Source organism: Megachile rotundata, chromosome 10, assembly GCF_050947335.1.
Source record: "Megachile rotundata isolate GNS110a chromosome 10, iyMegRotu1, whole genome shotgun sequence".
NCBI lineage: Eukaryota > Metazoa > Arthropoda > Insecta > Hymenoptera > Megachilidae > Megachile > Megachile rotundata.
The window spans coordinates 1223706-1248990 of NC_134992.1; the positions used below are offsets into that span (position 1 = coordinate 1223706).

General features: G+C 31.0%; 3 protein-coding genes across 5 annotated transcripts in view; all 3 read right to left on the reverse strand.

Annotated features, from left to right (window-relative positions):
• The window catches only part of LOC100881792 (gustatory receptor for sugar taste 64f), a 54379-nt gene extending 30846 nt beyond the window's left edge, over positions 1 to 23533 (reverse strand). For both annotated transcript variants that reach the window (XM_003705306.3, XM_012290054.2), the window contains exons 1-3: positions 20655 to 23533; positions 1546 to 1843; positions 469 to 700 (exon numbers count right to left, since the gene is read on the reverse strand). In XM_003705306.3, the coding sequence (XP_003705354.1) occupies positions 469 to 700; positions 1546 to 1725 (412 nt within the window). In that variant the 5' untranslated portion in view covers positions 1726 to 1843; positions 20655 to 23533. The remainder of the gene's footprint in view (positions 1 to 468; positions 701 to 1545; positions 1844 to 20654) is intronic.
• On the reverse strand, positions 5657 to 13432 carry LOC143265294 (uncharacterized). The gene is made up of 5 exons (XM_076536576.1): positions 12473 to 13432; positions 11566 to 12361; positions 10143 to 11446; positions 7096 to 7284; positions 5657 to 5950 (listed from the first exon to the last, which is right to left on the reverse strand). The coding sequence occupies exons 1-5, from the start codon at positions 13430 to 13432 to the stop codon at positions 5657 to 5659; spliced, it is 3543 nt and encodes a 1180-aa protein (XP_076392691.1).
• Positions 23534 to 24047: 514 nt separating the features above from the next.
• Positions 24048 to 25176, reverse strand: mRpS14 (mitochondrial ribosomal protein S14). Of its 2 annotated transcripts, none has more exons than XM_003705303.3 (3): positions 25026 to 25176; positions 24757 to 24897; positions 24048 to 24317 (listed from the first exon to the last, which is right to left on the reverse strand). In XM_003705303.3, the coding sequence occupies exons 1-3, from the start codon at positions 25098 to 25100 to the stop codon at positions 24132 to 24134; spliced, it is 402 nt and encodes a 133-aa protein (XP_003705351.1). In that variant the 5' UTR covers positions 25101 to 25176; the 3' UTR covers positions 24048 to 24131. The 2 variants fall into 2 exon arrangements, with proteins under 2 accessions (XP_003705351.1, XP_012145443.1); XM_012290053.2 differs by having other exon boundaries at positions 25014 to 25173.
• Between the last annotated feature and the right edge of the window lie 109 nt (positions 25177 to 25285).

Sequence of the window (25285 nt, forward strand, 5' to 3'; positions counted from 1 at the left end):
TTAAAAATAAAAGTGATAAATACAAAATATAGGTGTAACTTAATTTAACGAAATTAAATTAATCCTAATGAATGAATTTTATTCGATGTTTGTACTATATTTTTACTGTATTTTTTAAAACCTGATAACGTTATGAATGGATTAAACAAAACATTTCTTAACTAACAACGCGAGCATAATCTTTGATACAAATTTTTGTTTAGAGTGTAATAATCGTACGAGTACCACAAACTGCAAAAGATAAAGACTATTTTCTTTGTGATAAACAAGTTTTAATTTATTTTCATATTTTTTCTACAAAATAATTTATAAAGAAAGTAAAAAATAAAGTATAAATATATTCTAACAACGAATACGAGTAATATAAAGAAACTCTGATTAAACAAAGAGTTTCATAAATTTTTATGTTAATTCAAATTGTTCATTCATAGATATATAAATAGTGTCCAACAGAGTAATATTACTTACCATCTCTTTGAAATGTTTCAGCATTTAAAACCTTAAACGTATGAATCACTGATATGATTGTTGTAAAAAGTAGCATTATAATAACGAAAACTGAATAAATGACAAGAAACGAAAGTGGCTTAAACCGAAGTTTTGAAGGTGATGACGATCGAATTCCTGCTACTGGAAATACACCAAATAGTTGAGCGATGCTTAAAATAGGGCCAATTGCGCAATAAAAACTTTCTGTGACCTGTGAACAAAAAGTTAACATAAAGTTAACATGATATGCATGTAATTTACATAGTGACAAAATAAATACAATAATTAACACGTTAACTGTCGTGAACTTCATTAGTATTCAATGTCTCTTTAAGGTATACATGATGAAATGATTAATAGCAGAAAAGAGAAAAAAGTTTTGAAGAATATTATTAAACTCAAAACCTTCCCTGAGATTACAGGACTTGGTGCAAAAACTCAGATTATTTTCAATGCTGTTAGATTACTTTAACGACAAGTACATCTGATGTTCTTCTTCGTATCGTTATGGATTGCCTGTAACCATTGATAAATTTTTAGTTTTTAAATTTATAATTTTATATATTTTTAAATTCTTTAACTAAGAAATTTGTGATTTTGTATATTTTCACATTTTTGCACTCAAAAATTTAAAAGTTTGTAAATTAAAAAATATGAAAAACATTCAAGTTGAAAATTTCTGAATTCGAGTTTTTGAAGGTTTAAAATTTTCTATATTTTTAAGTATAAAAATGGTAATATTTAAATTTGGAAATTTAATAATAAAGTTGGAGATTTGAAAGATCAAATGTAAAACTTCCGTAAACACATAGCTTGGGGCAAAAGCATATTAGCTGATCAAGTTAATAACATATGATGTATATATACGAATAACAAACGTTACATTAAATGTTACATAAGAGAAACAAATTCAAAACAAATTTGAAAATTGACTCTTCGTAATGTATTGTAATTACAGTTTGTATTTCTACTTTATTTTTATTATGACGCTTAACGTGTTAATTATACTTATTTGCCTGGTAAAAATAAATAATTTTTAAATTAATAAACACTTACTCCTATATCTCGGGAGTAATTGCGTTCACGTCGTAATCTTTCAGAAGATAGGTTGATCATCTGATTTAATCGTAATTCTTCCGCGTTATTGCCATTATTTTGAGAGATAAGAGAAGGCCAAACTTTTTTACCCAAAATCTTATTAATAGCTTCATTCGAGACACTTTTCGATTTTGACATTATAAATTCGGCTTCTTAATAGATATTTATAAAGGCAATCATTATCTCGTACATTTTTCATAATCCTGTTAAAATGTTCGGTTATCACTGATGCCCATGGAACATCTGTAAAAGCAATCTGTAAAAGCATTTGTGTTCATATATTCGTCATCAATCATTAAATTCCTACTTAAAAGCTCATCGGATAAAATAACGTTTATTATGTGATTTGCTTCCTATGACAAATTATTTTATTCTTTATTATTCCAAAAGTTGTTTGCGTATATGCACAGTTAATTAAGGAATCAATTTATAGTGATTTAAAACAGTATTTGTATCCTGTCAGTTAACGGCTTATTATTAGAATAATTACCAAATTTCGAGCATTTAAATGTTTTGGTGCACACGAATTTTTCTTACTTTTGATAAGTAAATATGTAACGAAGTATTTTAAGGATATGTGATAATATTTAGAACTTCATAGAGATAGTTGAACTTTTATTACTATAAGGCTACACTCGTTATATTAAATATACTCAAAGTGAGACTAGGAAATTTATTTTTGAATAAAATAAACATCAAATGTGTCCTATATATATTATATTTAATTGTATAAATTATATTATATTATGTAAGAATTCATACTAATAAGGGAATCACCCAAAAGTAATACGCTGATTTTGATAAAATTTTTATATGTTACAGAACTTAAATATCCAATTTGAAGTTGTGAAAATAACCCTTGAATTTGGGACTGAAGAAGCTATTTTCACAAAATCTCGAAAACTCTAGGTAAAAAATTTAAAATGCAAATTTTTTTATTCTGAAAGGCCCATGATATGGTGTACGTGGTTTTTGGAAAAATTTGTTTGTTTAAAAAATATGTTAAAAATTAATATTATACATATACAATAGAGCGAACGCGCAGCGGTGCGACAACTAATAATAATTATACGCTAAATAACAGTCACACCGATTAATTTACTGACTAGCGGTAGTTTAAGTATCTGTAATTAGGAGTGTGTTAAAGTAGAAATTTTAAAAATAATTAATAAATAAAAAGTGGTATTTGTCGTTGAAGTGTTTTCAACGTAAATCATTTCTTTATAAAAAACTGTGTTTTTCATTGAGGACGTGACATTAATAAAATTGGTGGCAGCGGTGGGATTATTCCAGTATCGCCACGAGAGGAAATACAAGTAGCTGACCAGAAACAACAGATACTAACTACCCCGTAAACATAACGGAGGAACAACCACTAGGAAAAGCAACTGTAAGTACGTTCCAATTTACTACTTATACAAAATGGCAACCAATAACCTTGATCTAGGCGAAATACACAATGCAGTAGAAGCAATAACAGAAGTAGCTAGAGAGACTAAAAGTAGTAGACATCCATCGGTCACAACCGACGATGAAGAGATTCAAACACCTAAAGAAGCCATTGAAGTAATACGAGACTTCGACGGAAAATCACAAAGTTTAGAGGCATTTATAGCCGAAATCGACGAAGTAAGAAGATTAGTACCACGCAAGAAACAAAATTATTTCCTCCGTTTAATAAAAGCGAAAAGAATAATAAGTACGGTAGTGCGCGAAATAGAAGCGTACACCACGAACACGTACAATGAATTCTTCGAAGCACTTCAATTAATGTATAATACGTTAGTACGCAACTCGTCGAAGTATGGCAAAATAGTAGGTCGCGATGCTTTCAAAATCGAAATGAGACTATAACGCAATATGCTAATCGATTTTTGAAAATTTAGAATAAAGTACTAAGCTATACGGTAAATTCAGAGGAATCAGTAGAAAACAAAATAACATATGCCGAATACTAAAGGAAACAGGGACTCCGCAAATTCCTATTAGGGCTACATATGGAATACGCGACAGGCTATCGCGATCGCACAAACTTCCGAATTACAATAAATGACTCGCGAAACGATGAAGCGCCAATTTGAACCGCAAAGTGATACAAAAAATATACCACGAAACGTCATTAATAATAAGGACCGTAAAGATAGACCAACTGACAGGCGTGATTTACAGACTTGTAACTACTGTAAAAGGCTAGGACACTTACAAGGAAAGGCACGCAAGTGTCCCCCTCCGATTTTGATGAAACTTCGTAGGTTTGTTAAGCAGGCAAAAATAAGGGACACGTATTTTTTTTTATCGGCTGAGACGCGGGTTTAAGGGGTGAAACGAGCCCTTAAAGTTTCGACCCCTTTTGGCTATCTCGAAAACCATACGAGATACATTAAGTCTTCTAATAGGAAAGTTGTAAGGTTTCTAGCGTATAATAACAGGATGTTAAGGAATTTTGCAAAATACAATTTGTTTATAACAAAAAGTTTTTCATAACCCTATTTTACAATTTATTCAAATTTGTATAATGACAAAAACTGTAGGGAATTTTATTACAAATCCATTGGTATATATATATATACGATATTGCCTCCTACAATTCCTCAGATTTTTATCATATACAGGGTGTCCCGCAATTAGTGTAGGACCCGAAAAGGGGTGGTAGGTGGGGCAATTCTGAACAACTTTTTCCTTTGCCAAAATATTGGTTGAGGCTCCATTTTCGAGTTATTAGCAAAAAACACTGACCAATGAGAGCGCGCATAGACCGGGTGCGCGAAAGCATGAGCAAAAGCTTCGAAATATGACGGCCGATCGTCGTCGTGAACAAATGTATCGATACTGTCGGTATAACGTCGGTATAACGTCGGAATAACAATATAACTGACTTGAAAAATAGAATACACAATGCATGCGTAAATATCCCGTGCGAAATTATGGAAAACGTCGAGAACGAATTTGTAAAACGTATACAAACTTGTATTTCAAATAGCGGAAAGCACGTGGAATAAATTTTTTGCATATTATTTTTTGTTAAATTGTCTTTATACCTACCTTGTACTGAAACATTTAAATAAATGTCCCAACCTTCCAAATTACAATTAATATCATCTTCGATACGGAAAACTTAAACCGTAATGGACAATACTTTTCACGTTACTTACTCTTCGGACCTGCCATTTTGACCATACACCCCGCCTATCTGTTTCGGCAGGCAGAGTCAAACCAGCGGCACTTACCGTAACAATAAGAACGTTTTTATGACTTACTCGTCAAACCGAGATGTCACTGCTGAAAATCAGTAAATTTCTAAGCGTTATATCTCGAAAACTAATAAAAATCGGGTAAGTACATAAAACCTTGATGAATTCGTCTTGAAAAGCACTATCGCCTGATCGAGAAAAAATTATAGTTCCATTTAAAAAAACGAAACTTCACCATCATATCTTTTACATTAATAACAATAAAAAAATTTTGCTTCTGCCAAAACATAGGGCCTCTTTTACCCTGCAATTTCCATATAAGCACTTTTTCGTGACATCAATAGTTCATGAGATATCACGCTGTAACACTTTGGCGCGGACACCCTGTATACTCGTATATATATATATATATATATATATATATACCAATGGATTTGTAATAAAATTCCCTACAGTTTTTGTCATTATACAAATTTGAATAAATTGTAAAATAGGGTTATGAAAAACTTTTTGTTATAAACAAATTGTATTTTGCAAAATTCCTTAACATCCTGTTATTATACGCTAGAAACCTTACAACTTTCCTATTAGAAGACTTAATGTATCTCGTATGGTTTTCGAGATAGCCAAAAGGGGTCGAAACTTTAAGGGCTCGTTTCACCCCTTAAACCCGCGTCTCAGCCGATAAAAAAAAATACGTGTCCCTTATTTTTGCCTGCTTAACAAACCTACGAAGTTTCATCAAAATCGGAGGGGGACACTTGCGTGCCTTTCCTTGTAAGTCGGACTTAGAAATTTTACGAAAACTATTCGTTACGGATTTGGTAATTTTTACAAATCAACTGTTTAGGACGGCTTTCCGAGTCATTCGTTCGGACTCATTTCCAAATATTATTCAAAAGATTAATTTCTTTTGAATAAACGTGCGCGAGGCAGCACATTGATGACACTTTCATTTTCATCATTGGTGATCGACTCTTCATCGCTATCTTCAGTGTCAGTTGTTTCACTTTGAATATAATCCGCTTCATCTTCAGATGATAGTTCAGAATTGTTGCATCTGATTCTACATTGGAGCACTCTTCACTTATTTCCGTTAGCTTTTCCAATAATTCACTTCTATTCAACATTTCTTTCATGAATTTAGGGCGTAAAAGACATAAAATAAACAACTTGTTACAACAAGTATCACTGCATAAAGATTCGAATAACAAGTACTACTTTAGCTTATTGAGCAACTGCAACTTATCAGCTATACGCCCAAATCGACAATTTATCATGTGACGGTAATCGAAAAAAATGAAAACTGTTATTTCAGTACAGAGCCGAACTGGTCATATAAGAAATTTACTCAATTCAATAATAAGAATCATTTGATTATTTTAAATTTCCCAAGCAGTCAAAATGACTGCTTTGGGCAATATAAGTATAACACATATACAATATATACCGGAAATGAAGGAGGGGGGAGGTAACTACAATTATTAATAAACACATTTATATGTTGTACAAAAAGTCACAAAATTCTAAGAAATTGTGTCATTATATGTATACATAATTGTTTTTCTAATTGAAATTAAAAAGCAGTCAAAATGACTTCCTTGGGCAATCTAGTGTTAATTATATACTTTGTAAATTAATACATAATGTTCATTGAAGATTTATTTACTTGAAAAGTGGAGTATAAATACAAATGACCCTAATGATCGACACAAAATATCCAAAAAAAGAGAATGAACCCGACATACATATAAAACATTAGCTTTATCAGACTATTAGTTCCTACAATATTAATTAAAAATGTTCAGTATAATATTAAAAATTAATAGTATAATGAAGCTAATATTCCATATTTGATGTCCAACCTACCTGCCACGCATTTTCTCTGAACACATCATTCGGCTACGGGAGACATTCGATATTATAGTCTGTGATAAAACTAATATTCTATATTTGGGGTCTATTCTATCTACTCCTCAACACTTGCAAGTTTTGTGTAAATTAGCTACCAGGGACATTCGAAACGACCAAAAATTAGATTGAAAACGCGCAACAAAGTTATCACAAATTACTACATTGCCAATGAGTTAATTTCTTAATAAATTCTTCTTATAAAATTTCTTATAAATTTCTTAGAAAAATTCTGACAGATACTAATTATTACTGATTTACTTGTACAAAATGAAAAAGGTTTGCAACATTTGCAATACCACGGTTAACCGTTTACGCAAATAGTATTTTGAATTAGTGACAAAAGTACAGGGAAAAATGAAAGGTAACAATAGTTTTGATCTAATAGCCTTCTACAATTTCTTACATCTACACTGCTGGCCAAAATTAACGCACCACTTTCTTTAGCCATTTCTTTATGTTCTGTTGGAGGTAGGACTTTGAAATTTTGAGGATAGGTAGGCCCATGGGTTATCTTAATGCTCCAGGAGTGCCATTGTTGTCTGCCACCCCCTTGCGGTATCGGCGACCACTTGAATGCTAGGGGGTCGAAAAACTGAAAAAAAATGCTCTAAATATGACAGAAAAAAAAAATCCGAAATTTTTTTACAGAATGAGGTTCTTTAGGTTGCGGCCTTTTCGAAAATGCCCGGCTCAACCGCCTGCGACACCCCTAACCCCTCCCTAATTTTCCGCCCCTTCCAAAGGGGCGGTTTTTTCGATTTTACTCAAACTTTTACCGAAGATACCTGTCCAAAAAGAAACCATCAAAACTGCTGGAAATGTGAACCAAATGAGTTTGAAAAATTGTCTGTTATGTGTTAGCATGTGGAATGCTGTGATTTTTCGTTGTGTCTTTTTGAGCGGCTGGTAATCCTATCGTTCCGAGCGCTTCCGGTTGACATTCCCGCCCCTCGAAGAAGTGCCCGAGGGTTTGCTTTCCACTCGGGCGCGCCGCCGGCGCTCGTCTCGGCCGACACGACGGTGACAGGGTACCTTCGCGGCGTCGCGTCGGTTCGTCCTCGCGTCTTAACCTTTCCTGTGACACCCAGCGTTAGCCATACGTCGGTTCATTCACCATAGCCAACCTCCTGGGGCTCCCGGCGTTAGCCATACGTCGGTTCGTCCCCGCGTCTACTTTCCTTTGGCGCTCAGGTTGATTAACAAACCTGAGGTAGCCTAGTAACACTACCTTTACCAAAATACAGCCCCCAGCCATGCGGCTGTGACCCCTCCGGCTCGTAACAAGTGAAAAAACAGCAAGAGGTGGTTTTTTGACAGCGTGTAGCGACCAAGGGGATGGTGCAAACGCGACCAAACTTTTACCAGGTATAACTAGGATCGAGAGGAAGCTTCAGTAAAAGTTTGAGCAAAATCGAAACAACCGCCCCTTTGGAAGGGGCGGAAAATTAGGGAGGTGTTGGGGGTGTCGCAGGCGGTTGAGCCGGGCATTTTCGGAAAGGCCGCAACCTAAAGAACCTCATTCTGTAAAAAAATTTCGGATTTTTTTTTTCTGTCGAATTTAGAGCCTTTTTTTTCAGTTTTTCGACCCCCTAGCATTCAAGGGGTCGCCGATACCGCAAGGGGGTGGCAATGGGCCTACCTATCTTCAAAATTTCAAAGTCCTACCTCCAACAGAACGTAAAGAAAGAAACGGCTAAGGAAAATTGTGCGTTAATTTTGGCCAGCGGTGTAGTACCCACACTAACATAAACTACCAATAGAGGCATTCTACCTTGAAATTGAAGAAGTGTCATTTGCTTTTGTTAGTTATTTTAACTATTCAATATTCACCGTTATTAAAATGCGTTAGTCTTCTGTTCCAGTAGTGTAATATTACTGCGTGAAATGCTCGATAATTACATCGAAAAAAAACGTTTCACTTTTATCATAGTATTTTAACATTAACTGTACCAAAACGCCAAATAACCGGTTTACACGTTCCTTATTTTAAATTACAAAATTTGTGAAGATATTATTCTTGAAATCTGTATGGTATAGCACTTCCAACTACTTTACTACTTTAAACATTTATTTAATGGGACAATTTTTAAAATATTTTATTCAATCTTTTAAACACGTCTTTTTACAATTCAAGGATGGCAAAGGACTGATAACAAATCAATTGAACATTAACGGCATTCATACGTTTCCAACGATCATTCGTCTCCACTTGCAACACCTTCATTCACTCCATTCACACTTCAGAGAATTATAATAACCATATAACGGGTCTTACAAATAATATTAAACCAATAAATGCCTACAGTTCGGCCATTCTGACAATATTAGCCGTCCCGGCTAATCGAAACGCAACTAAATTCCTTTTAACATAAATTAATTAATTAAATTTTCATTAATATCTTCAACATACTATAAACTTTTTACTTCACCATTCAATCATAATACTTAACAAACGAATACAAAAATACAAGAATTAACACACTAAACACAAAACAATTAAATAATTAAATCGTTTTATAAGGCCGCATGTTGTCAGAAGACAAAATACCATGATACGGTATTTGGGTTATTTGAAATGCTTCAACATCACCAATCACATATCGGTCACAATCAAGCACTTTTTCAACTACATACGGTCCTTTGAATTTAGGTATTAACTTTTTGTTCGCGCCCGCTGAAGTATCAATATTTTTAATCATAATATAATCTCCAACATTATACACTAATGCATCCTTACATTTACTATTATAATATTTTTCATTAACCACTTGTATTTTATTAATATTCTTTGCCGCTTTTTCACGTATTCCTTCTAAATCCCTGTTTTCACACACATTCGATTCCAACCACAAACGTAAGGAATCATTCCGATCTCCTAATTGATCAACACCAAATAATAAACGACTCGGAGTATCATTCGTCGCTCGACAAACTGTGTTATTTAAAGTAAATTCCACTTGTTCCAAAACTCCATCCCATTTATTAGGCGTTTCACACAATTTTGCAATCATTGGAGTAATGACTTTATTAAATCGTTCTACTTGACCATTTGCTCGAGGAGTGCCTACCGCAATAAGTACAAGTAAATGCAGTTCCACGATCCGTTATTATACGTTTAGGTTTACTATACGCACGAAAATATTCTTTTAGAAATTTAATTATTTCTTGGGCGCCTGTAGACTTACACGGAAATAACTTAATAAATTTCGTAAATCCGTCAATTACAACTAACAAATGTTTATACCCTTTCCCTGTTTTTTCTAATGGCCCCAAATGGTCAATATGTATTGTGTCAAACGGTACGTTCCCTTTAGCAATACTATGCAAAACTCCCACTCTTTTCCCATTCGGAGGTGAAAATTCTATGCATCGAAGGCAATTGGTAATGTATTCCTTAACTTTATCTCGTAAATTCGGAAACCAGTATAACTTGCTAATATTACTAATTACTTTATCCTGCCCCACATGACCTAAATCATCATGGCATGAACGGATTACTTTATCTTCCATCAAACGCGGCACATAAAATAATAATTTTTTCATTTTATTCTTCCTATAAACCAATCCATCGCGTAATTCAAAGTGCTTCATTTCCGACTTTTCCAATAATTCACGTATTTTCCCAATTTCAGGATCTTTATCCTGGCATAACGATAAAGTTTGCTCAAAAGAATTACCTTGAATTACTAAAATACTACTACAACGACTTAAGGCGTCAACGTGACTCATTTTGTTACCCGGTCTATGTTGTATTTCATAATCAAACTCTTGAAGGTACAAAGCCCAACGTGAAATCCTAGGGTTAATAGTTTGTTTACTTAACGTTAAACGAAAACTATCACAATCGGTAATAATTTTAAAATGAATTCCACTGAGATAAATTCTAAAACGCTTAATCGCATTCACAACCGCCAAACATTCCAACTCGAAACTATGATATTTTGCTTCTGTCGGAGTCGTACGTTGACTAAAATATGCAATTGGTTTTAAACATTTATCTGCTTGTTTTTGTAATAATATTGCACCAAATCCTAACGCACTCGCATCACAATGCAATTCGGTTTCAGCTGTGGGAGAATAAATTGACAGAATTGGTTTATTCGCCAATTGCTTTTTCAACATTTCAAAAGTACTGTGTTCTTTTTCTCCAAGAACAAATTTAGCTTCCTTTTTAACTAAATCGTACAATGGTTTTGCAATAATAGAAAACCCAGGTATAAATCGTCGAAAATAACTAGCCAAAGATACAAAACGTAAAACGTCTTTTGAATTATGTGGAATCGGATAATTAAGAACAGCCTCAATATTACTATCACTTGGCCTAATACCTTCAAAACTAACGTGATAACCTAAATAATCAACTTCAAATTGCGCAAAAGCACATTTATTCAATTTAAATGGTAATCGAGATTTTGCTGCCGTTCGAAAAACTTCCCGCAAAATTTCTAAATGTTCCTCTAGAGTTTCCGTTGCAATCATAAAATCATCAAAATAAACCAGCACTTTCTTAGCTCGAATCAAGTCACAAAATATCTTTTGAACAAAACGTGCAAATACTTTTGGAGCATTAGTTAAACCAAAAGGACAAAATAAAAATTCGAATTGACCAAGAGGCGTGACAAAAGATGTGAATTTAATTGCTTGTTCAGCCATCCGAACGTTATAATATCCATCCTTCAAATCTAACGTCGTGTAATAACATTTATTTTTAAGCTGATCTAAATTATCTTCAATTAATTGACTTGGAAAATTATCTTTAATCGTAATTTTATTAAGTTCTCGGTAATCAACACATAATCTAGTTTCACCATTTTTTTTTTCGCACTAAAACAATCGGACTACAATACGCCGATTCACTTCGGACGAATTATACCTCTGTTTAATAAATCATCCAAAATTTTCTGTAATTTCTCCTTGTCAGCGTAAGAAAGTCGCCGCGGCCTAAATGAAATTGGCTGGTCATGTTTTAAAACTATGTTCATTTCAAAATCAACAATACTAATACTTGATTCCTTTACCTGTAAATAATCTAATCGATAAGATTCTTTAATTTGTTCAACCACTGCTGAATCATTTTCCGAATTAATTTGAAGATTTTCTAACATTGTAACCGGTTCATTTACACAATCTATATTTAAAATTTGCGCAACGGCCGAATCAAAATCATTCTCAAAATCACTTTCCTTCCGAGATACCACAAAACCGTTATCAAATGACAATTTAATCGAAGGATTCGAAGAAAAATCTCGTCCCAAAATTGCCATAAAAGTCATTGTTTTATCTGGAACTACGAAAAATTTAATTTTAACAGGAATTCCTTCTACTTTAACTTCTCGATCAAAAAGACCCAATATCTCCATTCGCGAACCATTAATCCCTACAAATTCATACATTTCATCTGGTAACGGAGTTCGTATCTCTTTCGGAACCAAACTGTTTTTAATGAAACTAATTGGCGATCCAGAATCCAACATAGCACTCAAAGTATACTTACAAGATTGGTTGTTCTTAACGAATATATCAAAAGTAATGGTCAATAAATACGGTGCTGGTAACACGGGCTGAACCACGTTCGTTGACGACGCTGCACCAGGTTCTTTCCTCACACTGCTCCCTTCTTTTCTCGCACTGCTCCCACTTGGTTGATTAGACAGTCGTTTTGGACAATCCTTCAATCGATGCATTGACGATCCACATTCAAAACATGCTCCATGCTGTCGCCTTGGTTTTACACACGTAGATCAAAAATGCCTTGGTTCCAAACAATTATAGCACCTCACCATTTTCTTCTGCAAAGGCAATTTCTCCTCGAAATCAGGATTAACTTTATTCTTCCTTTCAGAAAAATTAAATTCTCTTGAATTTAATGTTATTTTTTCAAAAGCTTCTAATGATTCTTCTGTCGATCTAAATCTCATCATTCTTGCTTGATTCTGTAATCGTGAATCAGTAATTCCATCAATTGAATAATCGACAAGCTCTTCAGCAGGAATCGGCACTCGATTTCCTAAAATTATTTTGTCATGATAATAATAATCCGAAAAATTTTCTTCCGCTGTCCAAACTCGTCGCTCAAATTCTCTTCTTAAAAATAATTTGCTGGGCCGATGATCAAACATTGATTTCATTTCTTTTAACAAAGAATCAATATTTAAAACTAAATGATCTGGCTTAGAATGAAACCAGCTTGCTGCCCGACCTTTCAATTTTGAACTAACTAAAATTCTTGTTGCTTTATCGTCAAGTTCATAAGTTTCACGTAAAAGCCGTAATTGCTGCTCCCACTTCCAAAATGTTCCATCACATCCATCAAAATCGATTAATAAATCTCCAATAGCTCGAATGCTCATATTAGCTGACAACGCATTTCGATTTGTACCACCCGTTACACTTTCAACTCCCATCGGACTGGCCATGGCTCGAGCTCTCAGCAATTGTTCACGTCGAAGAAGTTCCAACTCCCTTCTTAACAAATCACATTCTCTTCTCATATTTTCTATTTCTTGAGCACCAGATTCGCTCAATCGTTCTCTATCAGCTTGCAAAGACTGCATGTTTTCCTTTTCTTCAATTCGCTTCAATTCTTCTTCTCTTGCAACTCGCTCTGCCGCGAGTATATCCCAAATATTTCTATCAAATTCTTCTAGTCTGAGAATTAACTCCGATTTTGAACCGGAAACTGGCAAATTTCGTGCACGTAAATATTTTTTCAATTCATTCATCGTAAACTCCTTGGACATCTTGAATGGTCAAAATTAACACAATTTGAATAACACACAATTTACGTCAATACGTTTCTTCTTGTTCTTCAAATTCGTCAACCCCGTTTACTGAGGTATTTTTAATTTTGCGCCGCCTCCGAAAAGGTTGAAATGTATTTAATATACTACCTAACGAGTAAATATGTTTCATTCATATCTGTTACGTAATTGTATGATTGAATGAAATAGAAATTACTTCATTAGGAAATAGGAATTATTTTATACTTTTTAGTGCATTTCGAAGTCGGCGTATTTTTTTTTTCTTAAAATTATTTTATTTCACGCTTTTTAGTGGAATGGGGAGAATTGTATAGGATACTGTGAGACAGTACTTCCGGGCTTTTTTTTGTTTGCGTAAATGCCATGAACATAATTAAGTAAAAGACAACATGGATATTCGTTTTTCAATTTTTTTTTTCGCTAATATCTCGAAAACTAAAGCTTTCCGTCAATTATGCGTAAGAAAAGGGTTATCCGGAACCATGCCCCTGACAACATATTGAAAGGACATTAAAATCGTTCGAAGTTGATTTCAAAAGTTAATAACAATTTTTCGCTAATATCTCGAAAACAAAAGCTTTCCGCGAAATTTGTATATGAACAAAATTGCTCAGAATCATGTCCGTGATAAGATATTAAAATAAAATAATTTTCGGAAAAAAAATACACCGACTTCGAAATGCACTAAAAAGTATAAAATAATTTCTATTTCCTAATGAAGTAATTTCTATTTCTCTGAATCATACAATTACGTCACAGATATGAATTAAACCTATTTACTCGTTAGGTAGTATATTAAATACATTTCAACCTTTTCGGAGGCGGCGCAAAATTAAAAGATTTTTTTGAACATGTCAACCTTTAGACAGCCGAACATAGACAAAGCTTGTATAGCTATTTTTTTTTCTATACATATAATTCGACAGCACGCCGCGAAGTAGGTGTTAGTGCGTATAGAATGTAACTATGGTCTATCTAGCCCTTTGCGGACGGGACGGTTCGAAGTGAACCGTGGGGCCGAGCTCCTGCCGCGATAGTCATTAAAAATTGCCGGCGTATATTTCTGCCTAAACGCGGTTTTCGTTCATAGCATTCCAAGTCATATTCTGGACATATTATATATACATGCACAGATTTACGTGCATGAACACATGTACGCGTTTCTCGGCTCAATCAACTGTTTTCGCCAAACGCAAGTATGAGTTCTTCGGCCAATTTGATGATTTACGCAGAACGCATATATGCGGCGGTAGTCCGCAAAGGACTATATTCATAGAGTATGCGACGGAAAGACTCGACCGCCGCATATACTATAAAGCTAGAGCCCATCTGTCGCAAATTTGGTAATTCCCGCGTCGTGGGCTCCGTTTATAGGTTCTTAGATCCATGGCTTCTACACGCGAACGAAGTCGATTCAATTTCATTTATATCAGAAACGTTGATCAAATGAAGATGCAGTCATTACATTTACGTATATTACCAGGTATATCTATAATGGTTCGTATTCTTTCTCGGGATTTATTAATTTCCAATACGCCATACCACAATTAACTGGTTATTGGCAGCAACGTTTACTGAGGTATTTTTAATTTTGCGCCGCCTCCGAAAAAGTTGAAATGTATTTAATATACTACCTAACGAGTAAATAGGTTTAATTCATATCTGTGACGTAATTGTATGATTCAGAGAAATAGAAATTACTTCATTAGGAAATAGAAATTATTTTATACTTTTTAGTGCATTTCGAAGTCGGTGTATTTTTTTTCCGAAAATTATTTTATTTAACGCTTTTTAGTGGAATGGGGAGAATTGTATAGGATACTGTGAGACAGTTCTTCCAGGCTTTTTTTGACTGCGTAAATGCCATGAGCATAATTAAGTAAAAGACAACATGGATATTCGTTTTTCAACTTTTTTTGCAACAATAATCCTTTGCAACTAAAAAATGAAAAAATTTTTGATAATGGTATCAATGGGGAGTTAGTGGGGGAGTTAGAACATGCATAGAAAAAATAATCCTTTGCAACTAAAAAATAAAAAAAATGTTTGTTAGAACGGTAGGGAGACTGCACCAAGCAATGGGAATAATACACCAGGGTCAACGTGAACTCATCTTGCTGTACAGGGTGTCCGCGCCAAAGTGTTACACCTTAATATCTCATGAACTATTGATGTCACGAAAAAGTGCTTATATGGAAATTGCAGGGTAAAAGAGGCCCTATGTTTTGGCAGAAGTAAAATTTTTTTATTGTTATTAATGTAAAAGATATGATGGTGAAGTTTCGTTTTTTTAAATGGAACTATATTTTTTTCTCGATCAGGTGATAGTGCTTTTCAAGACGAATTCATCAAGGTTTTATGTACTTACCCGATTTTTATTAGTTTTCGAGATATAACGCTTAGAAATTTACTGATTTTCAGCAGTGACATCTCGGTTTGACGAGTAAGTCATAAAAACGTTCTTATTGTTACGGTAAGTGCCGCTGGTTTGACTCTGCCTGCCGAAACAGATAGGCGGGGTGTATGGTCAAAATGGCAGGTCCGAAGAGTAAGAAACGTGAAAAGTATTGTCCATTACGGTTTAAGTTTTCCGTATCGAAGATGATATTAATTGTAATTTGGAAGGTTGGGACATTTATTTAAATGTTTCAGTACAAGGTAGGTATAAAGACAATTTAACAATATAACTGACTTGAAAAATAGAATACACAATGCATGCGTAAATATCCCGTGCGAAATTATGGAAAACGTCGAGAACGAATTTGTAAAACGTATACAAACTTGTATTTCAAATAGCGGAAAGCATGTGAAATAAATTTTTTGCATATTATTTTTTGTTAAATTGTCTTTATACCTACCTTGTACTGAAACATTTAAATAAATGTCCCAACCTTCCAAATTACAATTAATATCATCTTCGATACGGAAAACTTAAACCGTAATGGACAATACTTTTCACGTTTCTTACTCTTCGGACCTGCCATTTTGACCATACACCCCGCCTATCTGTTTCGGCAGGCAGAGTCAAACCAGCGGCACTTACCGTAACAATAAGAACGTTTTTATGACTTACTCGTCAAACCGAGATGTCACTGCTGAAAATCAGTAAATTTCTAAGCGTTATATCTCGAAAACTAATAAAAATCGGGTAAGTACATAAAACCTTGATGAATTCGTCTTGAAAAGCACTATCACCTGATCGAGAAAAAAATATAGTTCCATTTAAAAAAACGAAACTTCACCATCATATCTTTTACATTAATAACAATAAAAAAATTTTACTTCTGCCAAAACATAGGGCCTCTTTTACCCTGCAATTTCCATATAAGCACTTTTTCGTGACATCAATAGTTCATGAGATATTAAGGTGTAACACTTTGGCGCGGACACCCTGTATAAGTCGCGTGTCAGAGCGGTAAAGCTTAGTTAGTGTTTTGGTACAGTGCATTGTAATTGCCCTTTGTTGTCTTTCCCGTGCGTAGCACGGGGCGTTCCACTAATATTTATAACAATAGTTTTTCGCTAATATCTCTAAAACAAAAGCTTTCCGTCAATTTCGCAAGAGGAAAAAGTTGTCCAGAACCACGCCCCTAACAACATATTCAAAGGACATTAAAATCGTTGGAAGCTGATTTCAAAAGTTAATAACAATTTTTTTCGCTAATATCTCGAAAACTAAACATTTCCGCGAAATTTGCATACGAACAAAATTGTACAGAATCATGTCCGCGATAAGATATTAAAAGCGCACTAAAATCGAGAAAAGTTTATTTTAAAAGTTGCCGGTTTTTCTGCAATAACAACACTTTGCAATTAAAAAATGAAAAATTTTTTGATTATGGTACCAATGGGGAGTCTGAATCCACCAGATGCAAAAGGCTTCGTTCCGATCGGTCAACCCAGTTAGGCGTAATCGGCGAACATACATAGAAAAAAAAAATATATATATATATATACTGATCGAATTGAGTAACCTCCTCCTTTTTCGAAGTCGGTTAAAAATATATATGTATACCACTATATACAGTTCTGAAAATTTAGTATTTAGTCTTGGAATAATTATTATATCACATAAATCAAATACTGCATTATAATTATATTTTTATAACAATAATAGGAATTAATTTTAGTGCTATGTTATTAAGGACATGATATTGGATAACATATCGTAATATTTTAATCCTAGTTTTTGAAATAATCATGATTCACATTTTAAGGTTATAAAATTATTGTGTTCGATATATCGTAACGTTACTTTTTTAAAATGCTAAATAAAATGCGAATTATACCATCGATTTACACGAAAGAAGGATTCGTCAGAAAACAGTGCAAATCGAAATTATCACGAATAAAACTAGTAAATATAGTCCAAATTAAGTCATGTTTGGTCTCATTACAGTTAAAGAAAATGTTAATAATTTATTGATACAAGTTACATAACAAATAAATCAAAAGTATAACAATTTTATCCTTGCATTAATATTGACAAAATGTTTGCTTTTACAATTTTTTTTTTAATTCGTTATTATAAAAACTGTGTAAAGCGAAATTGTATAAATAAAATAACGTCTAAATTGGATGATAGGCATACTTCATTTCATATGTTTACTCATTTTTTTAATAGCCATAAAAAATGAGTAGGATAAGATTATACCCATTGCTTGCTTATTCCTCTTGTCCGAAAAAAGGGTTCAATCGTTTATTTATCTTACTTGTGTAATGTACGTAAATTCTGTTTTATGCCACATTAATTAGGAAGGAACAAGAATTAATTTTCTAAACATGAAAACACAGAAAACACGATGTATTAAACGTTATTACAAAGAAAGACTAAATAGTGTAATATTTTTGTTTAAGCGTATCTGTTTAAGTATCTGACAACCATCAGTATAAAATTCTATCTGTATCAAACCGTAGTGATGAAATTAATTAAATCAATACTTCATATTTTGTTTTTACATAAAAGAGAAATTTTCCGTGCTAAAAGTCAGTTAATGTTTCGTGTTTCAAATCACAAGGGTTTCATTATGTTGGAGTAATGTTCCCTAAACACGCAACACATGACTTTTGACTTCATATAAAAAGTCACACTATTTATCCATTTTATGATAAGCAATTACTTATCAAGCATTACAGATACTTTATAATGTGACGTACGTTTAAGACAACCAATATCAATAGACTATTACTATGTTCCTAGGAAAAGGGTGGCGTATGTTTATTCAGAACATGAATCAACATGTTGACATTGCAGTCTTATTAACATACGATGTGTATAGCACTGATATGTAGATTATATATATCGTTATTTTATACGTATTTTAATATTAATTTGAATCAACGATAAAATTGTTTAAAAAAATGTAAAGTAGCAACTTGTAATATCTTTTCGCAGAATAATATTTGGCAATTAAATTAATCTCCATGCTGATTTCATAAGCATTGTATGTTCAACGATTTTTTGTTTCTCCTTTTTATGTAATAATCAATATTTATTTTCAATGACAGTATTTACATTTTTGAACATTCTTCTCTTCTATGGAGTAAATATTTACAAATATAAGTAAACAATTTGCTGATTATTAGTATTATTAGTCTCTTTATTTATTATTGCTTAATTTGAATGTAGGTTCATAAAATTACTACTTGTTATTACATGAAACCATTATAATGAAATTTCATAGTTAAATTCCATTTACATTTAAAAAATAGTCATTTACTAATTTACTAATTTACTAATTAGAATGGTACATAATCGAACGAAATAAATATCAATTTTTATTGTAATTTATTACAATAAATCCACACATTTTTTATGTAGCAAACGGTATAAGTAAAATGTATTTTTCTTTCTCCAAAATTATTTTGATAACAAGTTTAACAAATTCAATACCGTCTAACAAGTTTTCATAATTTTTATTCCATTGCAACATTCAGTATTTTTTTTATTGATTCATAAGCGTTGCATAAAAAGCTGAAAACTGGTTTATTCCCCCTTTTAGTTAAAAAATTTAATGAAACAGAAAAATATATATTTTGTAATGCTCCCATTACTTATAGTGAAAGTCTTTAAGCTTTCCCAAATACAATCATTATATTTTTATTTTACTATTAATATTATAACATACTTAAAGGATAATTAACATTGCAAGGACTACTCCACAGATCTACTTACGACATGCTTTTAATAGTATACGGTTTTATACAGATTTTGTTTTTCAAATTGAAAACAATTAACGCACTATAAGTATCATTTTTTTTCGTAAACACTTACCTAAATACACATATTTTAATATTCATGTTGTAATTGATATTGTTGGTATTTGGAAAATTTATAAAATGTTTTACAGTAAATAAGAAATACATACGTGTTATAGTAAGAAAACAACATTATTTAAATGTTAAAAATATTTATTCTTCTATTGAACTATACAGTCCCTGGTCATCAAATTAGGACCACGTACGGAAATTTCACTTTTATGACTATAACATTATGTCATATATGGGGAATTGTCTTAGGTCATGCAAATTATTACTAAATATGTCGATAAAGATATACATAGCAATTGATTTGTGTCGCTATAATAATAAAATTGTGTGGGTGATGAGCGACCAAGGACCGTGCGAGTCGAAATAAAATATTAAAAAATTTTACATTATTTTATAAACCACACTCTAGAAGAGGTTTTCGTATTTTTATTTTTATTTATAATTCTAAATTTGTTCTTTTTATTTTCTATCGTTTTACTACACCTAATTACGTTATGTTACAGCATTAAAATCTTGCCACGAAAATTATATATTAGAACCAATCACGTATCATGAAATAATTCTTTTGTTTTAGAAATTTGTAATAAGAAACATATTTTCTAAACAACTTCGTTCCATATTTTCAAATATTCTAGAATAGGCAATTATACTTGTTTTTTTACATGTGATTAATTAGAATAGTACTAAATTGCAATGACTTGTATGAATTGAAACAAAGCAATATACTTCATATCTTTTATAACATTAACTTTCATTACTTAGTATTTATGTTGCTGAACTTTTTTTTTTAATATGTAAAAGACAGCCTAAAATGTTGTTTAAATCTTTTGCTTTTTAATGTTAAAAAACATTAAACTGGTTAAATTTATCATATTTGATGTTTTTCAAAAGTATATACTTATTTCGAAGTAAACAGTTGTGATATTCATACCTTAGATATTTCATCGTGAAAAATGCAACAGGTCAAATTGTAACAACAATAACATAGAAGTATTCACTGCACGAGTATACTGATGTGTACTGGCTCGTAAAAAGTTTCTTGATTCAGTAGAGCTAAACTACAGGTAAGTACTTACATTCGGACCTGCGCCATACACACCTGATCAGACATAGCGAACAACGAAAACATTTGGACATACTTTAAAACAGAATAATAATTTAAAAATAGGACATACCTTCTTTTTTTTATTTTTTTCTTTCATTATTTTGATTAAATTACAATTAGTCAAAATTACAAAGAAGATAGTAAAATATACATTTAAAATTTTTTTTAACTAAGCTTGTAATAAAAATTGAAAAAACCTTTTGCAAATTTAAATAAATTGAGTATACATATACATACCAAAAGTTTATTCGAAATAGGTTAATATAGAAAATAGTAACAGATATTAGAATATATAAATGTCTTTAGATTTATTAAAGTTACAAATCAAAGATTGTCCAAACTATAATTTCCATCACTTTTAGTAGTTTATAACAAATAACCGCATTGACCAATCTCAATAAAACGTTTCAATTAACTTGATGACAGATTTAAATCAACAAAAACTATTTTTCAAATTTTCATTACAGGCTCATTGCCAGATAAAGTGTTTTAAAAAGTGGCTATTTTCTTCATGATTTCAACCAACCGTCATTATTTCAAAACAATAGAAGTGCACTATGGGGAAAACTAATCCTTCCTGCTTCTTTAAAAAGATTTTTTACATTTGATTTTAAAGAAGTTACTTGCGTTTTAAAGGGTACTTGAATACTTCTATTACACACTGAAAGTAATTTATGCGTATAGTATTACGGAAATTTTAGACTAACCAAAATAATGAAATTTTAATTTTACATAATAAATTTATAATAACATGAACAATTTTCAATTTTTATGTTTTTAATTAGTAAATTATATGTTCAACAATAAAAATATAATGTTCGTAAAATATCGCCATTTGATAAAATGTGTGAACTGTAATAACTTCTTTAGAACAATCTTACGTACATTTTATACTTTCTTCTTATAAAACTTGATAATATTAAAATTAGACAATTCCGTATGCTTTGTTTGTAACTAAATCTTCTAAAATATACTATGAATATAAAGAAATGCAACATATTTGTCAATTTTTTTTTAATTAGTACTTATTAACTTTTCTCTCCGGCGAACTAAACATCGTTGCGATCAATAAAACGCGTAAACTTTGTAACAGTGCTTGTTATAAACAATTTCAATTTTTTAAATATATTGTGTTTTCAATATATTCTTTGAAATATTATATTTTTAAGATGTACTATCAGTTTAAATTAAGTGTAAAAACTATTATATTAATGTTATTGATTTAATCATAATAAAAATTACAGAAAATGTTTATTACAATTTTATTTACGGTGTAATTCTATTAGCGTTTCAAAATTTTTAACTACTCCATCAAATGATTAAATTATAATCGTTAGTTGAATATTTTTGAAATGAGAATTACAGTGTAATTGTTAAACGAATAATTTTTTAATTGGAAATGAAAATTTATTTTTTAATTTTTTGTCAACTGAATAAATAAAAATGATTATTAACTTTTAATAATAATTTTTTCAAACTGAAAACTCAAATTTGATTCCTTATTTATGAACTGAATTTTAATTACTACTTAATTTGAATATTGTGTAGAATATTATAATTTTTATTATTATTTTGTCTGTATTTCACACTTTCCATTTTTTAACACTGTTGTTGATATGTGTTAGCATTAACAACAGTAATAAACTAATGTCATAAATACATATCATTTTATTCATTAAATTTAATCAATCCAGATTATTACCATTACCTTTAATTAAAAATTAAGTTCTTATCATCACCTTGGAGAATTACAATTAAGAATTAACATTAATTTTTATTTGTTCAAGATTCAATTAAAAATAAAATTTTTATTTTGTTCTCAAACCCTCAGATTAAATTAAAAATTAAATTCGTACTCTGAATTCAAAGAAGTTAAAAAAAAACATTAAATTTTAATTATAGTACAATTAAAGTAAAAATATCAATAATTATCTGAAAGTCAGAATTCTAAATTTTATTAACACAAAGTGTAGTAACTATTGTTGTTTACAACTGCCCATAATTTCCAAGATATATTTCCCCTTCTATCAAATTGATAGTATATTTTTGAGGTGAAAACGACCACAAAAACTGTTTTTGAAACAAGCTTTTTCATTTTAAATATTTCGCTTCTTTGAAGTTTTATGTCTCACATGTAGTTTAAGTATTTACAATTGATTTTCATACTTTTACTTTATACAATGGTAACTTCAATATTTGAAAGCTTGTTCTCTATATAAAATTCAATTATATATCTTTTTTTTGTCCAAGTCTTTTCTCTGCAGTCAAAATTATTTCTCATAAATTTTGGATACTTTACTGCATTAAAATTATCAATAAAAAGCACACGAATAATAGAAGTCTTGAAAAATGAACGTAAACGTCGAACGTGAACGTAAACCACATTTTGAATTACTTTTAAGAATAGAAATTTATTGGTGAATATTACAAATTTTTAAATTTGTACCCAAATTTATGCATCTATGCAAATCATTATCATAATAATGTCTGATGTTTTTTTACATAAAATTGCCTTTTTCGCATGATTTTTAATTATAAATAATGAAAATCAAAAGATTATTAAGAATTTAATTGTATATCTTATCATAAAATAAATTAATTTCTTAAAATAAAAGTTCTTTATTTTGGAAACAGTTTCATAAAATCAAGTTTCAACGTGAACTTTTGGTATTTATACTTATTTTAAACAAACTGTATACATATGTACATTCTTCATCTCACAATGCTCCATCTTACCCTCTAAGAATATAAATATATATGTATATGTTTTGTGAAGCAAAATGATTAAAATTATCGACGTTTACCTAAAATCAGAGTTTAAATAATTAGTGAATGAATTATTTCAACAACCACATAACATCTTTCATGTCATAACACATACCATTGATTTATACGATTCTTATATTTATTACATAGTATTTAGAAGAATGATACACTCATTAACTTTTTGCAATTGTAATAGTTAAAAATACAGGAATTTTGTTGTGAATTTAATTGAAATTTATTTATTCAAGTTGATAATTTAAAAAATGTAGAAATATTCATATTTTCTGATTATAATGTAATGTAATATTAGTACCACTTTAAAGTATGCAATACAGTTACGTCTTTCTTAGTAAGTATTTATTTATATTAATATCTACCTTATATTTGTTTAAAACTTCATCAAAATTTATAGCCCCAACAAATTTTAAGTAATGTCAAAATAATTCAGAAAAATTTCTTTAGTGTTAATTATTTATTTAATATCTTTTTTACATCTAGAATTTCAAATTGTTTTGAAACATTATTAAGGTAACACTTTTACCATAATGCACGTTGTACACCAGATAACTTATTATAATCAGCTAAATGACGGAATACAATTCTCGATATTCTCCATTTAATAACAGTACCACGACCACGAGAAGTTACTGCACAACGTGGTGTTAATTGTCTTAATGCAGTTTGACGGGGAATAGTCTCATCTATTTGTTTGGTGGCAAGAGTCTGTACCAAAGAATAGATAAATAAAGTTAATGTTATTATCAGTTAATTGACTCGTTCCTTGAAATACTTATATTTTTATAGTAACCCCTTAAGGACCACCTCCATAATATTATGTTTCTTATGGACAGTCTCAAAATCCCCACTCCATAATATTATTTCTTGCTTCATTTTATAATTCTTTTTGTAATTTTTACAAACGTGGTATTATATAACTAAATACACCATGAATATTTTAATAGAACATATATAAAAATAAAATCATTTTTTAAAAAATAATGTTTAATGCCAAATCACATACACATATAGAATATATTAATAATAATAAACAAATTCGATAAATTTTGGATGTGTCTACAAATTTAATGAAGTTGTTTTTGCACTTGTCCTTAAAATTCAAATGTCTTTAAGGGGTTACGATTAAATAAAGAACCCTATTTACCTGTATTTCTGCTGGTAAAATATTATTTCTTTTTAAAGCTACTAATCGCAATCGTTCTGGTGCATAATCTCTTGCTAATCGTCTTCGTTTAACATCACGAGTCATCCATCGTCCAATCCAAATATTACGTATTTGCTGGAACTACATGGCGTAGAAATATTATAACCAAGAAACTATACTTTTCATTTCCACAAACGTTAAACTAACTTTAAATATATATATATATTTTTTTATTAAATTACGTAATTCAACAACACCTTTATACCTACATTACTTGTTACAGCAGTTGTACTTTTTGAAAAAACATTTGAAAATGCCAACAGACTATTTCTTATAGCAGCCATATTTGATGCAACATCTCATTTTTACGACTTACGCATTATACACGTGTAAAATACGCGGCAAAACAAAAATTTAAAGTTACCATATATTATAGTACAAAAATAAAATTAAACAAAAAATATTGCATTATTCTGCATATCTTAATTCACATTTTCAATATTACAAGTACTGCAATAAATATCTCAAA